Source organism: Typopeltis vanoorti, chromosome 6, assembly GCF_054136105.1.
Source record: "Typopeltis vanoorti isolate ZY-2024b chromosome 6, IOZ_Tvanoo_1.0, whole genome shotgun sequence".
Taxonomy (NCBI): Eukaryota; Metazoa; Arthropoda; class Arachnida; order Uropygi; family Thelyphonidae; genus Typopeltis; species Typopeltis vanoorti.
Window position 1 is genome coordinate 22,998,902 of NC_143554.1, and position 21,405 is coordinate 23,020,306.

General features: G+C 36.3%; 1 protein-coding gene across 4 annotated transcripts in view; it reads right to left on the reverse strand.

The window, feature by feature from the left end:
* LOC150105337 (uncharacterized) overlaps positions 1–21,405 on the reverse strand; it is a 409,874-nt gene that overhangs the window by 66,689 nt on the left and 321,780 nt on the right. For all 4 annotated transcript variants that reach the window (XM_090394715.1, XM_090394718.1, XM_090394714.1 and 1 more), the window contains one exon: positions 2,535–2,624. In XM_090394715.1, the coding sequence (XP_090250841.1) occupies positions 2,535–2,624 (90 nt within the window). The remainder of the gene's footprint in view (positions 1–2,534; positions 2,625–21,405) is intronic.

Below are 21,405 nucleotides of genomic sequence, written 5' to 3' on the forward strand. Positions count from 1 at the left end.
TAGTAGCCCTTAACTTTTTGGTCAATTTTTTTAGTCAAAATTCATGTTTCACTCCCATATGTCATGGTCAGAAGTATACAACTATCAAATATTTTTTATTTTCAAGACAGATTGGGATGTTTCCTTTGAGCTCTTTGTGATGTTTTCCAAAAGCTATCCAAACAAACTGAATTCTACACATGATTTCTTTTTCACAGCCCCCACCTCTACTATTATTTTTTGTCCTAGGTAAACATAGGAGGTTACTACATCAATTTCTTAGCCACACATACTTACTTTTTGATGATGCATTTATTATACATTATTTTTATTTTGTCTTTGTTTATATTTAATCCTTTGTTTTTTTACTTTCTGTACTCAATTCAGAGATCATTTGTTGAAGTTCTTCTGCAATTTCCTAAAAGAATAATTTAATCAGCAAATTGTAGGTCATTTAGTTCTTTCCCCATTCTCTATAATTCCTCTATTTTTCCAATTGTGATTATTATTATTATTATTATTACGTGACACCTCTAGGGAATCTCCAGACTCATCAAGGCAGGCACCTACTCTACAACTCTGTCTTCACCACTCAATCCTCAATCCACCAACTACAACGAACTGCAATTACACCAACGCCATCTATCGCCAACCACCACCACTAGTATTTTCACAGACAATCACAAATATCCATGCCCATGGCAGATTCAACCCTGCAGCATTTTGGCTGGAGAGCAAGCAGATACAATAACCACTCGGCCAACCCAGGCCAGCAAAAACAAAGAGTATCAACAAAATTCTATATTAAACTCCTAGACAGCCAGATAATTACGAACAAATTTACACACACACACACACACACATATATATATATATATATATATACGGTCATTCACACACAGGATTTCAAAATTACAATATCAACAAGATATGCCTTGTACCCTTCAACAAGATCTCCAATCTTCTCACATCTCTAAAACCTCCCCATTAACCACTTAAGAAGTCCTGTGTCTACAGGATGAACTGTGGCTATGAGTTGTGTTATGTTGGATAAACATGCACATCTGAATATTTCAAGATCATGGAGAATGAAAAGAAGCATAAATCAGGATTGGGTATTTGAGTAAGATAATATTTCTCCTTTCATATTTTCTTTAACATGTCAGTTTCTTTTTCTGTTTCTTGGAACACAAAGATAATTTTAAAGTTCCCTTTTTTCCCCTTCTGGAAACTTCCTTATCCTTGAACACAAAAAGTTAATTTCTTTCATGTTCAAACGTTCAACCTAGAACACGTTTGCTGCTTAACATGTTAAAAGAACTGTCCATTACTTCCTCCAGAAGAAACCATATCATTCTTCTTAGCAATTTCATCTACACTTCAACTGGGATTCCTATGAAAGAAATTTCATCCATTAATTTGAGAAAAGGCCTATGTAGCTCAGTGAAACTTTCGGCCAATGCTAGGCCACCTAAAGAAAGACCTAAGTTCAATTCTAGTCGCCAACTGGAGGAACTTTTTCTAAGCCTTTCTTTGACTGGTTCCCGAGTTAGCTGATCTCTGGCATAACTATAGAACTCACAGTATTTCAGACAATAACACATCATGTTAGAGTTAGGGACCACTTGTTTGCCAGTCTCTTCACTGGATGCTGCTTAAAATTAGTGATAGTCTTGGGTCAGCTATCTCTGATTGGCTACTGGTGGAGGCTGAACTGCTCACTCAGTCTCCAAAAGTTAGATAGGGCTAAAATGGCCTTGCATATTCCCTAATAAGAGAATTAAAGATGTTAGCAAATTTTTTTTTTTTTTTTATTCCTAATTGGGAAAAGTTTGTATCCCAATTAGAAATTAAAAAAAAAAATTTTGGTAACATTTTTTATTCTCTTATTAGGAAATACACAAGGCCATTTCCCCAACTTTGACTTCAAAAACAGTCTTTCTTTTAAGTTATCAAAAAGCATTAGTATTATAAATTTAGTGAAATGTCTACATATATACTTACAAATTTTCTTTATTTGATATCAGCAGTCAATAAAAATTAAAACAAAATATAAGATAACCCAATATTTTAAATGACTGATACCGAGAGATAAAGAGATGACATGGTTTATTTAAAAAGATACTACCAGTTTACTAGTTTCATTGAATGGATCAACTTCTTCAGGTATCACAATCAAAGAAATATACAAAAAATAACAGAGACTTAAAAATTGCATTAACAGTACTAGTCAAAAAAAACAGTAGTACATTTTGAATGAGAGCTTGAGTTCCAAACAAAGTTGACTACGTGCTGTCATGAGTGCACCAGTATTGAACAGAGGCAATGTTGTGATGCCTAAAGAAGTTGATCCATTCAATGAAACTAGTAAACTAGTAGTAGCTTTTTAAATAAACCATGTCATCTCTTTATCTCTCGGTATCAGTCATTTAAAATAATTTATCCTTCTATATATATATAAGGATAAATTATATATATATCCTTATATATCCTTCAGATGTTGTGCTTGTGTGAAAATACATTAGTGTGGCTAGATGTTTTTCAAATATTCTTACCTCTAGCAGAGCCAGAATTTTTCCATTTTTCAATTCTAGTGGAATTTTTCTTGAACTTCTACTTCTCCACTGCGCTTGACCTTTGATGGCCTACAGATAAAAAATAAAAAAATAAATAAAATATTTCTGAAATTAAGAGTATGCAACAGACTAGATTAAAGAAATAAAAATAAGTCATATTTTGAAACTTAGTTTCCTAATTGAAACACAGAAGAAAGTTGAAAATTAGTGAAAAGGAAAACAATTACTCTTACAGAATTACAATTTTTAACTCTACATTATATAATAAAGTATAAAAGAAAAGAGCATTACTAATAGATATACTTTTCTTCTATGAAAAAAAAAACAAAATACAATATACAGATGTTCAACTAGTTAGCTATACTATCCGATACACAAATAATGTGAGCTGTACTTTTTTTTTTTTTTTTTTTTAATGTTAATATCACACTCATAAAAGGTTAGAATCCTGTAATGTATTCAGTGCCATGCATTAAATAATCCCATTAATCTGTTCAGAGGGAAAAAACATGGTACATTTTCAAGCTGCTTCCACCTATTAAAGCATGGTAGCAGTCTCACACCAAATGAAAATCACTGTCTACTAAAAACAAGCATTTAATGTCACAATGAGATCTGAACTAAGTATATTGTCTGTCAAGTAGAGCAGAAATACTATCCACTCAGCTACCCAGACTGGCAATAAATTAAAGATACCAAGAAATTATATTCTTGGTTTCATCCTTTATCCAAGTGCAAGCAAACAAAGTTCACACATGAAATAACTTCATGACATGTAAGGATATGTGTGTTGCATTATGGGGGTACTAAGGCAATTGATGTAAAGTCATTAGCCTCTATATATGAGCTGCCCTGTCACGAAGTTTTTCATGTGCAAACTTTGTTTGCTTACACTTGGATAAAACCAAGAATATAATTTCTTAGTATCTTTAATTTATGATATAACCAAATGGAAAACCTTTCAACAGACTGGCAATGTAAAATAAGCCAGCATGATATGCAGGAAATATAAGACATCTGGTATGCAGGAAATATAAGACAGTATGAGCTTCAATAAGGAGCTCATGGAGTTTCACAAAGCCTATTTTATTTGGTAATCTTCATATGCATGCTACAGCAAATGTTTACATCTAAATTCAACAGTAAATATGTGAAAAGATGGGAGACTAAATAACCATATAGTCAGTTAAGAAAAATCAATATCTGCAAATCTCAAAGTGGATGGATCTTAGATTACATCACTCCTAGAAAATGGCAGAAAGATGATGCGACTCCAGAGATGTAAGCCAAAAATGTCAGTTACAATGTATCACTGGAAAAATGAAGTTCAAGTTCCAAGCTTAAGCTCAATATTAACAGGATTTTCCACCAAATGCATGACAGTTCTGTGTGTGTGTGTGGAAAGGGGAGGGGACATGGCAATCATTTCCAGTGGACAGCTGTTCACCATACTGAACAGAACTCTGGCATTCAGAGCACTGTTGGTCCAAAAATCAAAAAACGAATAGACAGTGGAGCAAAAATCATGATGTTCATGTTTGATGCCAATTCTGCAACTAGAGAATGTTTGAAGAATTATGACAGTTCAACACCGACAATTAAGATTAAAGGTTTTTTTTTTTTTTTTTTTTGTACATTACCAACTTAGACTATGATGCACCATGACAATGGTTAAAAAAAATTATGTAAAACCATATTATAAATTAGAAGTCATGGTAAAATTATATACAAGAAAAATGCATCTAGTCATGAATAATGTAAAATAATATTATTAAAATAGTATTCATTTTGACTCCATAGACTTTCCTCCATTCACTGTCACAAAGTAAATAAGAATGAAAAGGACCAGTACCATCACTGAGAGGTTTTCCCTTCCCCATGAAAATGTGCCCCAACATGGAGGGGTTAAAATATGCATGATGGATGATAAAGAGCCACAGTACTCACACACAGGTATGTCACCACTTGGCAAAAGGCAATAATAACTGTCTTTTATCAAGAATTCCAAAAATTCAATCTCACAGAAAATTCTGTTGAATAAGTAGAGCAATTGATCCATGTGGATGATGATTCTTTAACCATCTCATGATGGATATCATTTATTCATACAGAAGTTGTTCAGCAGCTTTCAGTTCTTTTTTTTTCCCCCTTGAATGGCCTGTTGTAATCTTTCAGGTCATTTAAAGTTAAGCAAATTTGATGTTTTTTTTTTTTTTTTTTAGGGCCACAAATTCCAAGATGCAAGAAAATACTGTTGATATTTTGGCAACCATTCCTTGAAAATATCTGAAATTCCTTTTTGGTGAGTAATTACATCCATTTTGTTTCAGAAATGAAAGGGGATGAGTGGAATATCTTCCCAGTAGGAGCTGACTGGTGCAACACAGCAAAAGTCATACTGCACTAAATCAAAGGTTATAGGGGCACTCAAGGCAATCATCAGTAATAAACAGATATTACTAATAAAAAAGAGCCATACTGCTTCGTTTTGGTGATATAAAATTACATAGGCAAAGTGGATATTAGATCCAACATTATTTCAAAGCTAAATGTTTGTGGAAACTATGAAAGTTTCGTAAAAATGACCAGAAAGCTTACGAGAATACAATCCTCAGCATCAGAGTTGCTTTAACTTGCGTAAAAGACACGAGCGCTGGCCAAGCGTCCATATATTTGCATATTCGCCTTTTATTAGTGCATTTTTTATAAGGTTTTACTAGCCTGACAGCTGTTTCAAACTGGTTGGTTCTCTTCAGAGACCAGGCAGAAACCTTAAAAGAACAAAAACTGTCATTCAGTTGTAAGGAAATCAAATGTCAGAGAAATGTCATCATCATCATCATCATATGTATCTAGCATGGCCTGTTCCGGCCTTAGAAGTCATCGTTGAATCGTTTAAGAGGACGTCCCGGTTTTCTTTTTCCTAATGGCTTGTACTTTAAGGCTTGTTTTGGTAATCTTTCTGTTTTCATTCTTTGAACGTGTTCCATCCATTTATGTTTATATTTTTTAATTTTTTCTATTACTGGTTCTTGGTTTAATTCTTTCATAATATCTTCGTTTCTTTTGTGATCAAATAGGGTATACTTTGCAGTTTTTCTCATAAACTTCATTTCTGCTGTTGTTAATCTTTGTCTTTTTGTTTTATTGTCCAGATTTCGCTTCCATACATTAAGACCGGTAAGGCTAATGTATTGTATACTTTTAGCCTGGTTTTTTTTTTTGAACTAGGTTTGGTTTAAATATAGAGTTAATTACACCTGTTATTTTTAAATATTTTGCAATTTTTACGTTTATATCTTTTTCATATGTGATCATACATCCTAGGTAGTTAAATGAATTCACCTGTTCTAAGATCTTGTTATCTATTACTATTTCAGTTCTTGCTGGATCTTGTCCTTTAAAGGCAATAGTTTTTGATTTTTCCGTTGATATTATCATACCATAATCTGTGGATATCTCATTTAGATCTAAAATAGCTTTCTGTAAGTTATCTTCAGAATTTATAATTATTATTTGGTTGTCTGCAAAGAGGAAAGTGTTTAAGGTAACTGTAGGTTAAAGTTTAATTCCTTGATGTAAATTTTTACTCCATTTTATTATTATTTCATTTAAGTAGATATTAAAAAGAGTTGCTGAGAGGGCACATCCCTGTCGGACCCCTTGGTCTAACTCTCTTGTATATGATAGCTCGTGATTTAATCTTATTTGTATTTGATTATTTTCATATATACTTGTGATAGCTTTTAGGATATTATTTGGTATTTGTCTTTCTTTTAATATGTTAAGTAATATGTTTCTTTTAACTTTGTCATTTTTCAAAGCTTTTTCAAAGTCAATAAACGCAATATGTGTTTCTAAATTATATTCTCTTCTTTTCTCTATTATTAATTTTAGGCAAAAGGCTGGGTCTATACATGATCGTCCTTTTATAAATCCATTCTGTACCTCTAGAATAAAGTTTTCGGAATATTTCATTAGTTTGTTATTTAAGATTCTGCTATATATTTTGTAACAGGAATTTAGTATACTGATACCTCTATAGTTTTTAGGGTCATCTCTATTACCTTTCTTAAAGATAGGAATCACAATTGCTTTTTTCCATTCTATTGGGGGGATACCAGGTGAGTAAATTTTATTTAAAAATAATAAGAGTCTTTCTTTGAATCTTGTTCCTGCGTATTTTTATAGTTCTGAACCTAGCTTATCTTCTCCAGGTGATTTTCCGTTTCTTGTTTCTTTCAGGCTGATTTCTAATTCTTCTTTAGTTATTTCCTTTTCATTTTTGTTAATTGTTTGCCAGTTGTCTTTTTTAAAATATTTGTCTGTCCACAGTTCTGTATAGTAATTTAGAAATTCTTCTAATTTCAATTCAGTGTTTAATTTTATGTTTTCTTTGGTATCTGCATTTAGGTGTTTCAAAATCTTATATACATTGGGTCTTATTTTATATAAATCATGTTCTAAATTAGAAACAAATTTATTCCATGATTCTCTATGTCTTTTTCTGACTTCTCTTTTAGCTATGGCTCTTATTCTTTTATATTCTATTTCATCTTCTAATCTTTTACTGCTTAACCATTTGATTTGTGATAGGCTTCTTTTTTCTTTTTAATTATTTCTTTGATTGTATCATCCCAGATCTTCAGTTTTTTTCTTTTATTGAATTTTTTGGTCTTTCCTAAGCTTTCATTTGCTGCTGCATTTAGTATCGTTTTTATATTAAGCCATTCTATTTCTATTTCTTCATTTTGTTTTATTTTATCTAGATATTGGTTAATTCTTTGTTCATATGGCCATTGTACATTTGTGTCATTCAATATTTGTCATTCTAGTTTTATAAACTCAATGTCATTCTAGTTTTATAAACAAATGTTTCAATTTTTCTTTCTGTTCTTGTTACTTGTAGCCATTTAGGTGGTAATCTTAATTTTATTTTAACAAGGAAGTGGTCACTGCTTATTTCATATCCTCTGTGAACTCTAACATCTAGTGAAAATGTTGATGTCTTTTCATTTAATATGAAGTAATCTAATATTGATTTCAATCCTCTTGCTGCCCAAGTATATTTATGTATGTCTTTACGTTTATAGAAGGAATTCATTATTTTTAGGTTATTATAAACTACAAAGTCAATAAATTTTTTACCATTTCTGTTTAGAGTGTGTTCTCCATGTATTCCTATATTATTATTAATTTTCGTGTTTCCAATTCTTGCATTTAAGTCTCCTGTTAAAATTATGTAATCATTTTTAATTATTTTATTATATATGTTTTGTAGCTGATTATAAAAATCAATATTATCCTGTTCTCTTTCTTCTGGGGCATATAAACCAATTATTGTTAAATAGCCTCTATCTATTTTTATTCTAGCTTCTATTATTCTTTCATTCCATAATTTATAATGTTTTAACTGTTTTGAAAGGGAGTTATGAATCCAAATCATGACTCCTGCTTGTGCTCTTTGGTCTCTGTCGACTCCACTGTATATCACATTAAAATTTTCAGTTCTCATAGTTCCTTTTAATTTCTTTTTTGTTTCAGTGATTACTGCTATTTTAAAATTTCTTTCATTTAATAATAGGTCTAATTCTATTTCTTTATATGCTATTCCTCTTACATTCCAGTTTGCTATGTGTATTATATTTTGTCGTTTTCATTTTCGTTTTCCCTTTTCCATTCCAGGGTCGTTTCCCATAGATTCAATCTGATTATCTTTTTCTGTAAGCTTACAAGTAGGATTATGTTCTCCATGTCAGGGGACTAGCCTGACGATGGAATAGTTCAGTGGTAGGGCTGCTACCTTAAGGCTTCTGAACTAGCCTTCTTCCGAATTTAAACCCATAGGAGGAATAGGGTATATTGAAGGGGAAAGAGTAGATTATAGAAGAAATATAGTAAGGTTTATAGAGAGGGCATAGTTGTAAGGCCAGAAATGAAAAGAGCCCATGGCCCTCGAGTACTCTAATAGCATAAGGGTCATAAAGTAAGAAGAGTTGGCTGATAAGGCCTTATAGGAAAAATTAAAGTAAGTGGATCTTCCTCAAAGTAAGAGAAGGAGAGGATAGATCCAGCTAGGGGTCCATGGGAGTGCCGCTTCCCTTACAATTAAGATGATTGCCCCTTATGGCCCTGTTGGTCAACGAGTCCTTATTCAGAAATGTATTTTTCGTAAGTGAACTCTTGGTCAGTGCATAAGAATAATTAGTGAAAAAACAGCCATACAGGTTCATTTTGGTGATGTAAAATTATATAGGCAAAGTGGATATTAGATCCAACATTATTTCAAAGCCAAATATTTGTACAAACTATGAAAATTTCGTAAAAATGACCACAGAGCTTACGAGAATACAATCCTTGGCACTGGAGAATTTATGAAATTTATTGCCGAGAATTTATGAAACCTTTCATAGTTTCTACAAACATTCAGCTTTGCCTGGGTAATAAAGAGATACATTATAAATAAGATGTTATGAACAAAATGCATAATCAAATGTATTTGTATAAATTAATTATTTTTAAAAATTTAAAAACATTATGCAATTAATCTGATTCTCGTGGAAAGGCTTAGATGTTGGTTATGCATTTTTTCATAATTAATTTAAGGAAATTACAATGTCAACTAGGATATACATTGAAATAAATTTTAATATACTTCAATATTTCAGCAATGTCACGTTGCCATTTACAAGAAACTTAAGAACAAGACACGTGCACGCAGACACAATAAACAGTAACTGAGGAAGAAGCAGCAAGCTATTATTTCTCCTAAAGTCCTGATGGTGTCCCCTAGCGGGCAATGTTGGTATTGGGAGATTGGGCTGAAGGTCTTCTGATGTAGGTTTCGCAAATTTGAGGCAGTCTCATGCAGCCAAATTTGTTGAGGTTTGGATTGTTTCTTAGGGCTGAAGCTGATTCCACGAAAAGCCTTTCATATTTGTATTTACTACGGTGTATTATCGTGGCTTTCTTCCACCGTATTCTATGGCAGATATCCAGCGCATGGTCAGCAAGACCAGAGTGCCTGTATTGGTGAAACCGGATGTGGTCCTTGTGTTCTGAAATTCTGGTGTTTGCTGTCCTGCCTGTTTGGCTAAAGTAGGACAGCTTACAGCTGCAAGGGACCTGGTATACACAAGGTAGGTCTAGGGGGGGGGGGAAGGTTGGTCTTTAGTAGAGTAGATAAGGGATGCCAAATTTTTATATGGTCTGTAATAAGAAGTTAAGTCATGTTTTTTTAAGTCATGTTTGGCAAGGAAATTTCACAAACGAATAGAGGGGACAGCCATGGGCTCTCCACTCTCCAAACCCTTAGCCAACTTTTATATGGAGACTTTTGAAGAGAAAGCCTTAAACTCTGCCCCACAAAAAACCAACCATTTGGTTTCCCAATATTGATGATGTGTTCGCTATTTGGCCACATGGCTCTGATGCACTCCTCTCCTTCCTAACACACTCAAACAACTAACACCCCCAGAATCAAATTCACCCTGGAAAAAGAAAAAAACAACTGCCTTCCTTCCTTAGACACACTAGTCACCCGCCAGCCTGATAGAACCTTCGTTTTCTCAGTCTATAGAAAACCCACCCATAAAGGCAGATACATTCACCAACAATCCCACCACCCCTCCTCGCAACAATATGGAGTCATTAAGACACCACACAACAGGGCTAAACTTATCTGTTCAAATGACAATGCCCTAACTACAGAACTAAACTACATTCTCAACACTTTCTCAGCCAATGGCTACCCTCCCCAAAAAATATTGAAAGCAGTAAACCACCCCCCCCCCTCACAACAAGGACTATTCTAAATCCATCACCATACACTATATCCGAGGCACCTTGAAAAAAATTACAAAAAATCCTAAAAAAACATGACTTAACTTCTTGTTACAGACCATATAAAAAGAAGTTAAGTTATGTTTTTTCGCTCTACTAAAGACCAACCTCCCCCCCCCCCCCTAGACCTACCTGGTATATACCAGGTCCTTTGCAGCTGTAAGCTGTCCTACTTTGGGCAAACAGGCAGGACAGCAAATATCAGAATTTCACAACACAAGAACTACATCCCGTTTCACCAATACAGCCACTCTAGTCTTGCTGACCATGCGCTGGATACCTGCCATAGAATACGGTGGAAGAAAGCCATGATAATACACCGTAGTAAATACAAATATGAAAGGCTTTTCATGGAATCAGCTTCAGCCCTAAGGAACAATCCAAACCTCAACAAATTTGGTTGCATGAGACTGCCTCCCCCCCCCCCCCCACCCCCCCCCCCCCCCACCCCCCCCCCCCCCCACCCCCCCCCCCCCCCACCCCCCCCCCCCCCCACCCCCCCCCCCCCCCACCCCCCCCCCCCCCCACCCCCCCCCCCCCCCACCCCCCCCCCCCCCCACCCCCCCCCCCCCCCACCCCCCCCCCCCCCCACCCCCCCCCCCCCCCACCCCCCCCCCCCCCCACCCCCCCCCCCCCCCACCCCCCCCCCCCCCCACCCCCCCCCCCCCCCACCCCCCCCCCCCCCCACCCCCCCCCCCCCCCACCCCCCCCCCCCCCCACCCCCCCCCCCCCCCACCCCCCCCCCCCCCCACCCCCCCCCCCCCCCACCCCCCCCCCCCCCCACCCCCCCCCCCCCCCACCCCCCCCCCCCCCCACCCCCCCCCCCCCCCACCCCCCCCCCCCCCCACCCCCCCCCCCCCCCACCCCCCCCCCCCCCCACCCCCCCCCCCCCCCACCCCCCCCCCCCCCCACCCCCAAATTTCCTGGATTACCTATAATCATTTATAATTGCCTTTTAGGCAGAAAGGTTATGTAGGTAGAATATGTGACTCCATATTCTTGGGATTTTTAGACCAAGTGTTCAATGGCCTCAAGTCCTCCCTCTTTGAGTCACCCTACTATATATGCGGGAGACTTCAACAGCCACCAAGAGTTATGGAAGTATGCTCAGAATGATGAATGCAGCGAATGAAGCATAGCCCTTGCCAACTGGGCTGAGGCCTGCAATATCTACTTGGTCTTTGACGCTAAAGAGCGTGGCACCTTCAGATCAGCAGCATGGAGAAGAGACTATAATCCTGACTTCTACTTTGTCACCTCTAATCACATGAATGAACCTCTACCTACTCAAAGAAGAGTTCTCAGTGACTTCCCTCACAGCCAACACTGACTGGTCCTCCCTGATGTAGGCATAAAAATATCTCTTGTCTGATCAATTCCCCACCCGAGAATGAATCTTCGAAGAGTCGACTGGGAAAAATATGCCATTGACCTTGACAAGTGTGTTTATTTCATACCTCCTGTACCCAATAACTACAACTGATTTGTAGGAGTTGTCATCTCTACAGCTAAAAAACATATCCCCAGGGGCTAGAAAGGAGTATATCTCTGGATGGAACGAACGAGTGAAAAGCTTTCCACGAGAAATTTATGGAGAGCAGTGATCTGGAAATTGCAGAAGATCTCCTCCACAACTGGGACGCAGCAAGATAACAATGCTGGATGGAAATAGTTGAGGGACTGGACCTCAGGCACTCCAGAAGGAAGGCCTGGAGTGTATTACGGAAGCTAGGAGGTGCTACAATGATGACTACTAAAGAGACAGACACTAAACCAAGTTGCTAACCACATTACTAGAATCTCGAGATGCCAACGTGATAGAAACCATACTATTGAAGTTAAAAGAGAAGCCAGAAACTTGAAGGCAAAACTAAAAAACGAATCAGAATATGCAAGACCCTTCAGCGATGAGGAAATCAACAATGCACTAGCTGATACAAATAAGGAAAAGGCCATGGGGTTTGATGGAGTTCAACCGGAATTTCTTATTCATGCTGGCAAAAATACCAAAAAAATTGCTCGCCCGATGACATAGTTTCTTCTCGGTGTGTTATGTTAGAAGGAATTTAAGAGAGCTAAGCTCGTAGCCCTTCCTAAACCCAGAAAATCAACTGACAACCCAGAAAACTATTATCCAATTGTACTACTAAGTTGTGCATATAAACTACTGGAGATACTACTGTACAACTGCATAAGCAACACCATCCTTGAACACGTTCTGAGAGAACAGGCAGGCTTTAGGCCCAATCACAGTTGTTGTGACCAGGTTCTGGCACTGACATGATACATTGAAGTGGGCTTTCAATGAAATCTAAAAACTTCTGTAGTTTTCCTTGATTTAGATGCTGCATACGACACTGTCTGGAGAGAGGGCATGCTGTCTAACCTAATGAAAGCACTACCGTGCCGAAGAACAATATAGCTTGTTAATAATATGCTCAGCAATAGGTATTTCCATGTTATCCTTGGAGAAAATATCAGTAATCAGAAGAAACTCAACAATGGCCTACCACAAGGCTCAGTATTGGCCCCTTTCTTATTTAACCTATACATAGTTGACCTGCCAGATACAGTAACTAGAAAATTCTGCTATGCAGATGACATAGCATTAGCCACCAGAAATAGAGAACTAACACAGATGGAGGAAACTCTCACAAACAACCTTGCTGCTATGCATACCTACTTTAAAAAATGGAGACTGCAACAAGCCAAAGTAAAACTGAAGTGTCAACATTTCATCTCTGCAATAAACTGGCACATGACTAGCTGAACATATGATTTGGAAATTCAGTTCTACACCATAAAATATCCTAAATACCTAGGCGTTACACTTGATCACACCTTATCGTATAAGAAACAGACTGAAAACAGCTGGAAAAATAAGAACTAGAAACAACATCCAGAAATTATGTGGCGCTTCTTGGGGTGTAGCAGCAGCAACCACATTACGAACATCAACACTTGGATTGGTTTTTTCGGTGTGGCAGAGTACTGTGCCTCCAGTTTGGCTTAACAGCTGCCATACCTAACTAACTGACTGCCAGCTTAACACCACAATGCAACTTATCACTTGGACCAGGGGAGGCTCATCTATAGGGGCCGGGCCCCACCTATATTTGTATAACTAGCCCAATAATTGTAGTTTTAAAAAATATTGTTTCTTGTAATTATTATTTTTTGATCTATTTCCAACACATTTTATTGTTTAATAAAAAAAAATTACTGTAGTATTTTGTGGCAATATTGTATAATGCGACTTAGTACGGTCTCTGGAGCCAGCCACGGCTGGCCCTATTTTATACGTGTAGAACACAGGGCATGTATGAGGCAAAGTGCACTAGCGATCGTGTTATTTACCGGGCGCAACGCTTATCTTGGGGCCAGTTTAGTCTGTCCCAATCACTGCATTTGTATAAAATTGTAAAAATAACTAATTATACATACTAGAATGAAAGAATATTAGAAGTGCAATTAAAATTAAATTAAGAAAATTTAACAGTTGTTGGAGTGTATGCCCCTGAAGAAGAAAATGATTACTTTTGTAAAGAGTTACAAGGAATATATAAAAAATTAAATAAAATAGACCATATAATTATAGCCGGAGATCTTAATGCCAGAATAGGAATGAAAAAAATTAACAATAATATACAAAAATTTGGAGAACCAACAGTAAACAAAAATGGAAAGTGACTCATTGATTATATAATATATAATAATTTAAAAATAATGAATACATTTTACAAACAAAAATATACATAATATACGTGGTGTGCAAGAGAACAAAAATCAATAATAGACTACTTTATAGCAAATGAAAAAGCAGCAAACCTCTCCCTAGACGTTAAAGTTAGAAGAGGGCTAGAAATTGACACGCTCACTATTTAGTACAGGCAAAACTAAGATTTCCACCAAACTGGCTACAAAAAAGTAAACAAACTAGAGAAACAAAATCTAATTACAAAGTAAGACTACTAAATGATTCAAGTATAAGAAATTTATACCAACAGAGGATTGATAACTACTTAGAAAAAATACAAGAAAATGAAGATATCAAGAAAGAATGGAATAACATAAAAGAAATTATCACATCAGCAGCATATGAAAGTCTAGGAACACACAAAAAATATCATAAAAATAAAAAATTACATATATGGAACAATGAAATAAAAACAATAATTGAAAATAAAAAGCTGGCTAAGTAGCAAAAAACATGAAGATGAAGTTGAATATAAAAAAAAGACAAGCAATAGCCAAAAGAGAAACCAGAAAGAGACACAGAGAAAGCTAAGAAAAATTTGTATCATATCTAGAAAATGATATATACAAAATAAGACCCAAATGCATTTTTCTCCACAAAAATGCATTTTGTGGGCAAACTCCAATTAGAAGCAAAATAGTTATTAATAATAAAATAATAGAACAGATAAATACCTTCAGTTACCTTGGATGTGAAATATCATATGAAGGAAAAAAGACAAAATTAAAAACTTCAAAATTTCTACAGATTATAGGCCTGATAAATAGAACACTCAACCCAAATATAGTACAAAAAGAAACACACTTTAAAATATACAATACTTTAGCAGCGCCCACATTATTATATGGCAGTGAAATTTGGGCAATAAACAAACAAGATAAACAAAGAATAAAAACAAGTGAAATGAGATTTATGAGAAGAACTGCAAAATACACATTATTAGATCAAAAAAGGAACAAAGACATTTTAAAGGAACTAAAAACAAAATCAATAGAAGAAAAACTAAACAATTATAAACAAAAATGGATTGAACATGTCAACCGAATGGTCAACGCCCGATATTCTAAACAAATACTAAAATATAAGCCAATTGGAAAGAGAAGGCAGGGTAGACCTCAAAAAAGGATATTGGATGGATAATGAGACCGGAACAGACCAATGTGGTCTATACCCGTAATCAGTGTTACGATGATGATGTTTTATTCTAATTGTTTGTCACTTACTTTTTACATATTTATTTTGACTTACGTACTTTTATAACTGCATGTAGATTGCTATATGCTAAATAAATAAATAAAAATTTTAGACCAACATTATTGTTAAGATTAGGGTGGTTGATAAGAATTTCATAGGCCTCCTTAAATTTATGTTCATACCACGTTTTGGTGCGATGTAAACAACAGGTGCATTTCCAGTCAATTCTATGTAGAATATTCAGGGCATGATCAGAAAGGTTGGCTTTACCATAGTTATTAAATTTAATGCGCTGTTTATGTTCCTTTTTTCATAGGAATTGTGCACTCTGTTTCCCCTATACAGTTGAAACAGGTGCAATAAATATGGTAAATTCCAGGGTGGGCAAGTGGAAGAAGTTGATCCTTGGATGAGTTGAGTAAGTTCTTTAATTTTGCCGGAGATTAAAAGGTGGCTTTAACGTTGTATTTCTGTAGTATTCTGTTTATTTTATCTGATATCCCTTTAATTTATGGAATGGTTATAGTTTTATTGTAGTCTAGTTTATTTTTGTTTTTTGGTGAGGTCTTGTGAAGAATTTTGTTGATAGTATTTTGGCTGTAGCCATTTTTTAGGAAGGTATTGGTAATAATTTTTGATTCATCTTTAAGTGCTTGTTCATTGGAGCAAATCTTCAAAGCCCTGTTTTTTAGTGTGTTAATGACACCTAGTTTTTGTGTTGGATGGTGGTAGGAGTTTTTATGTGCATATATTGGCTAGCACGTGTTGGCTTCCAGTAAACAGTGAAAGAAAGACTGCCAGAGGAAGACATGTGACAAGTGTATCTAGAAAAGGAAGCATGTTCTGATTTCAATCTCAATTGAAAAGCAAAACATGCATACAATTCACAATTTCAATTGTATGTATTTGTGTTATTTGTTTAGGTGGCTGAGAAAAGTGTCAAATGTCAGGCAGCTATGGGACCAGATAGCGAAAACATCGTCAAATATTTAAGCCAGACTTTAGGTTTTAAAGGAGAGGAATCTAGAGCACGGTGCTGAAAAGCTTCCATATAAAAGTTAGTAGCTGAGGTGAATAATGGTTAGCCCATGGCTGTGCCTTCTTTTTATAGGTAGAAAGTGTTTTGCCACACAAAATAACCAGAACATAATACATGCGCAAAGAGCGCCATGATATCTGAAGGGAATTTGTCCTAACAGAAGAATTGTGCCATTGATTGGGACATTTGTGAAGAGGGCAGAGACATCTAAACTGACTAATAAATATGAAGGTTAATATGAAAGTAGAAATGTCGGGAAATTGCCGGCTTGGTCAGCCAAGTGGTTAGTGTATCAGCTCTCCAGCCAGGAGAGCTGATACACTAACCACTTTCACAGACAATTGCAAACATCCTGCCATGGGCATGGATGTTTGCAATTGTCTGTGAAAGCACTAGTGGTGGTAGTCGGCGGTAGATGGCACTGGTGTTTGATGATAAAGATTGGTGGAGTAGTGAGACGAAGAGTTGATGCCCTTCCTCGATGAGTCTTTGGACTCCCAGGAGGTGTGATATAATAATAATATCGGGAAATTAAAATAATTATTTCTAACATGGTTGTAGTCTCCATAATTTGTCTGAAATGAATGCTGATCACCATGTAACACTAAAGGAAAGGATCCAAATCAATCAATTAACAGATAAATCACAACTGGTTCAGTCAACCCATTCAGTCACTACTTCACCAATCTTTATCATCAAACACCAACGCCACCTACCTCCAAGTCCTTTCTATCATTACCTTTATGCAGAGGCATTATTACCCTCCTTCCACTCCTTAGGAACTTATCCATTGCAAGACTTAGTGCAAGAAGAATGATTGTTATGGGAGATTTTAACAACATCAGTATAAAGAGGAAGATGAATGTAGCAATAAAGGAATGGGATTTCTAGAATTCTTGAGGGACAAATGTCTTAGGCAACATGTAATAGAGAGAACAAGAGGTTTAAGAGTTTTGGATTTGGTCATAGCATCAGAAGAGTTGATAGTTGATAATAACTGAGATGACATCTCTCCACCAGTTGGAGAGAGAGTGACCATGTAGTTTTGACTTGGAAGATGAATAGAAATGCAAGAATATCAACGAGACAGGAACATATGTGGAATTATAAGGCAGATGATTATAACAGTCTTAGACATCAACTTCAGGAAGTTTCATGGAGGGAGGAAATGGAAGGCCGGGATATCATTAGTGCTTGGGAAATTGTGAAGGAATATTTGTTAGCAGCAATAGTAAACTGTATTCCACAAGTGAAGAAGAGGACACAATTTGGTGTAAAGTGGATGACAAACAATATTAAACAGGAACTGCATGTGAAAAAGAGGCTATGGAAGAGATATAAGGAGACAGGTGAAGAGCAGATGCATGAAGAAAATAAGACACAGGCCAGGAGAGTGACTAGTATGGTAAGGAAGGCAAAAGTGGAATATGAGAAGAGATTGGCCCTAAGATCCAAAGAAAATCCTAGGGAATTTTTTTTAGATATGTGGCCAATAGGAGGAGAAATGACTGTGGAAGAATGATATTGTGGGATAAAAATGGGAATAGAGTGACTGATGCAGAGGACATAGTGGAATTGTTAAATGTACACTTTATTGGTGTATTTCATCCTGGAGGAGTAAATTTTAATATAGAGGGATAGGGCAGGTTCGAGATCTAGAGGTACAGGAGGAGAGTGTGTTTCAGATACTGAGTACTCTGGATGTCAGTAAAGTTGTGGGACTGGTTGGATGGTATTTCACCACAAGTTTTGAGAGAATGTGCTAAATGAAAGTATGGCTATGGGAAAGGTGCCCAGGGAATGGAAGGAAGGTAAGATAGTGCCATTGCATAAGGATGGTAGCAGACTGGAAGTGTCTAATTATAGGCCAGTTTGTGTGTCATCAGTAGTTGTTAAGATCTTGGAGAAATTAGTTAGGGCCCGTATACAGCATTGAGCAGATGAGGGTAACGTTATCTGTGAGAGTCAACATGGATTTGTGAAGGGGCGCTCATTTTAGTAATATGCTAGCCTTTTATAATAAAGTTACAAGAGCAATAGATGAGGGAAAGGCATATACTGCCATTTTCTTGGATTTAGCAAAAGCATTTGACAGGGTGCCACATGATAAGCTCATATTTAAGTTGCAGCACATGGGTCTGGATGTCAGGTTAGTCAACTGGATTCAGTATTGGCTGTCCAATAGGTATCAGAGTTGTATATGGTGGGGCAGTATCAAAGAGGCGGAGGGTTACAAGTGGGCCCCACAGGGCTCAGTACTGGGACCTATATTGTTTAGCCTTTATATCAATGACATTGTCAATGGATTGCAACGGGATATTCAGTTGTTTGCAGATGATGTTCTGGGAAGAGTTATTAGTAATAGTGCAGATGTGGTAGCCCTGCAAGTGGATTTCAACAAGTTAGACATATGGGAAAATGAATGGGGTTATCAGTTTAATGCAGCAAGATGTAAAGTCTTGATGTTTGGGGATGCATTGATAGGATGCTGCATACTCTATCAGAGGAGCTATACTGCTGAAGGAAGTAGGGGATACAAGAGATCTGGGGTTGATGATTGATAGAAACCTGAAATTCAGGGGAATATTGCAAGGTGGTGAAGGTAACACAGAGGATTGCTGCAATAATGAGAAGGACGCTGACCTGCAGAGATAAAGAGTTATCATTCTGTTGTATAAGACCCTGATCAGACCACACTTAGACTATTGTTCTCAGATTTAGTCCCCAGGATTTGAAGGGGATAAATTAACTGTGGAAAGGGTATACAAAGGTGGATAACAAAGATGGTTTCAGAACTGTACAATGTTAGTTATGAGGATTGGCTGAGGAAATGTGGGCTGCAGAGTTTGGTGAATAGAAGAAGGAGAGGTGATATGATTGAGACTTTTAAACTGTTGAGAGGTGGTTACAGGATTGACACTAGGGAGTTCTTTTGCTTGGTTGAACAGCGATGACAAGGGGCCATCCCTGGAAGTTACGAAAGGAAACTGTGAGCAAGAGGGTGAGGAGTGGTTTCTTTGCATGGAGGATGGTTGAACCGTGGAATGCATTGCCTGATAGAGTGTTGAGAGCAAGAATGGCCAATGAATTTAAAGAGTGGTATGATAGACTTTGTGTTTCCTAGGAGGGACCTCCCATGATGGGTCTTTTGACTCCTTGGAGGCCTAAATAATAATAATAATAATAATGACTTTCTCTAAACAGTCAGATCAATGTCACTTGCAGTTCCTTAGCATATTCCATAAAACACATGCCAAAATCTCATCTATTCCTGCTTGTATACTGACACCCATCATGTTCAGTATTTGAAGTACATTTACTTCGTATCCTTCAACCCATTTGTATTTCTCCTGTTGCTGTTAAGATTTTGGATTGGTAAAGTTTCTATACAGAATTGGAGAGATAAGAGGCAATATTATATATGAAGGCCAGCATGGATTTGTTAATGGGAGCTGGCATTTTAATAATCTCATTGTCTTTTATAATGAAGTAACAAGAACAGGATAAGGAAAAGACATACATTGCCATTTTGCTAGATATTGCCAAGACTATCAGAGTGACATATAAATTAATTTTTAACTTGCAGCACGTTGGTTCAGATATCAGTTTACTGGACTGATTTTGAAACTGGAATTCCCACAGATATCCGATTTTTTTTCATTGGGAGTGGGGGGAGGGATATCGGGATGTGGGAAGGTTACCAGTGGAATTTCCATGGGATTTAGTACTGTGAACATTACTGTTTTGTCAATGATATTGTCAATGGATTACATGGAGATATTGAGTTGTTTGCAGATGTTGTGAAGCTTGAGAGGATGTTATCAGTAATAGTGTTAATGTCATGATTCTTGAGAAGGATTTCAATACTGGAACAATGAATGGTGATTCAGTTTAATGCAAGTAAATGTAAGGTTCTGAAATTTGGGATCCACAGGCTACATACTCTTTTGGGATTTATAACAGAAGAAACCAGAGTTCTTGAGGAAGAGGGTGATTGTAGATTGAAATTTGAAGCTTAGGGAGACACACTGTAAAGGCTGTGAAAGCTAGTGAAAGTGTTAATAGTTATTGGAGAGATTATTTTATCTAATATTATCCTACCGGCTGCATCATTGTTCAAATATAGGATTTTTATTTATTTTATTTTTATTTCTATCTCTTTATAAAGATAATTATCATAATACTAATCTAATCCATTTATAGAGATAATCTCTGTTCAGCAATTTTTTTTATTATTTCCGAGTGCTTTTATTATATTTATTTATTGCACAAGGGTTCACTCCGATTGGTGCAACGACCTCTTTTTTACTATTGCTTTCAGAATCCAAAAAATTCACTGACTCAAGACGAAAATACAAAATAAACACATTTAATAAAACAAAAACAATATATATAATTGGATCAAAGGACTTTTAAAAATAAACTTACACTTAAGACTAGACTAAACACTTTGTTTTCAAATGACAAAATGTTCATAGCCAGTTTCTTTCTCTGTTAAGGCCTTTTTACGAAGATATATAACTTTATTCTTCATTTTCATAGGATCCTTTCTCATCACTCATGTAGCACACATTAATTCTTCCTGACTTAATTCTGTCTCCTTTTAGTAGAAATAATAGTTAGATCTGGCATCCTTAATACAGATGAAACTTCCTAATCAGATTTTCTCAAACATTCCTTTAGAACGTAAATAGCAATTTCTTCTTTTATTCACTAATGCTTATTGACAGTCTTAATTCTTCCACTTTAAAAAAACTCACAGTTCTATGATTCCCTTTTCAAAATCTACTACTAATCTTCCAATTAGCATTTCCTCGAATATTCCTTTTAAAACATCTATAGCAATATTTTCTTTTATTTATCAACACTTGTTCCACTTTGAAACTTCATAGTTCCATGATTCCTTTTTCAGAATATACTATTAATTTTTCTCTGACTGTCACATAAAAAACACTTTAGTTCCTCCTAATCTAAATGTCTGCCGGCCTGTGTTCTTATTTCTTTTTGAACATTGTCTT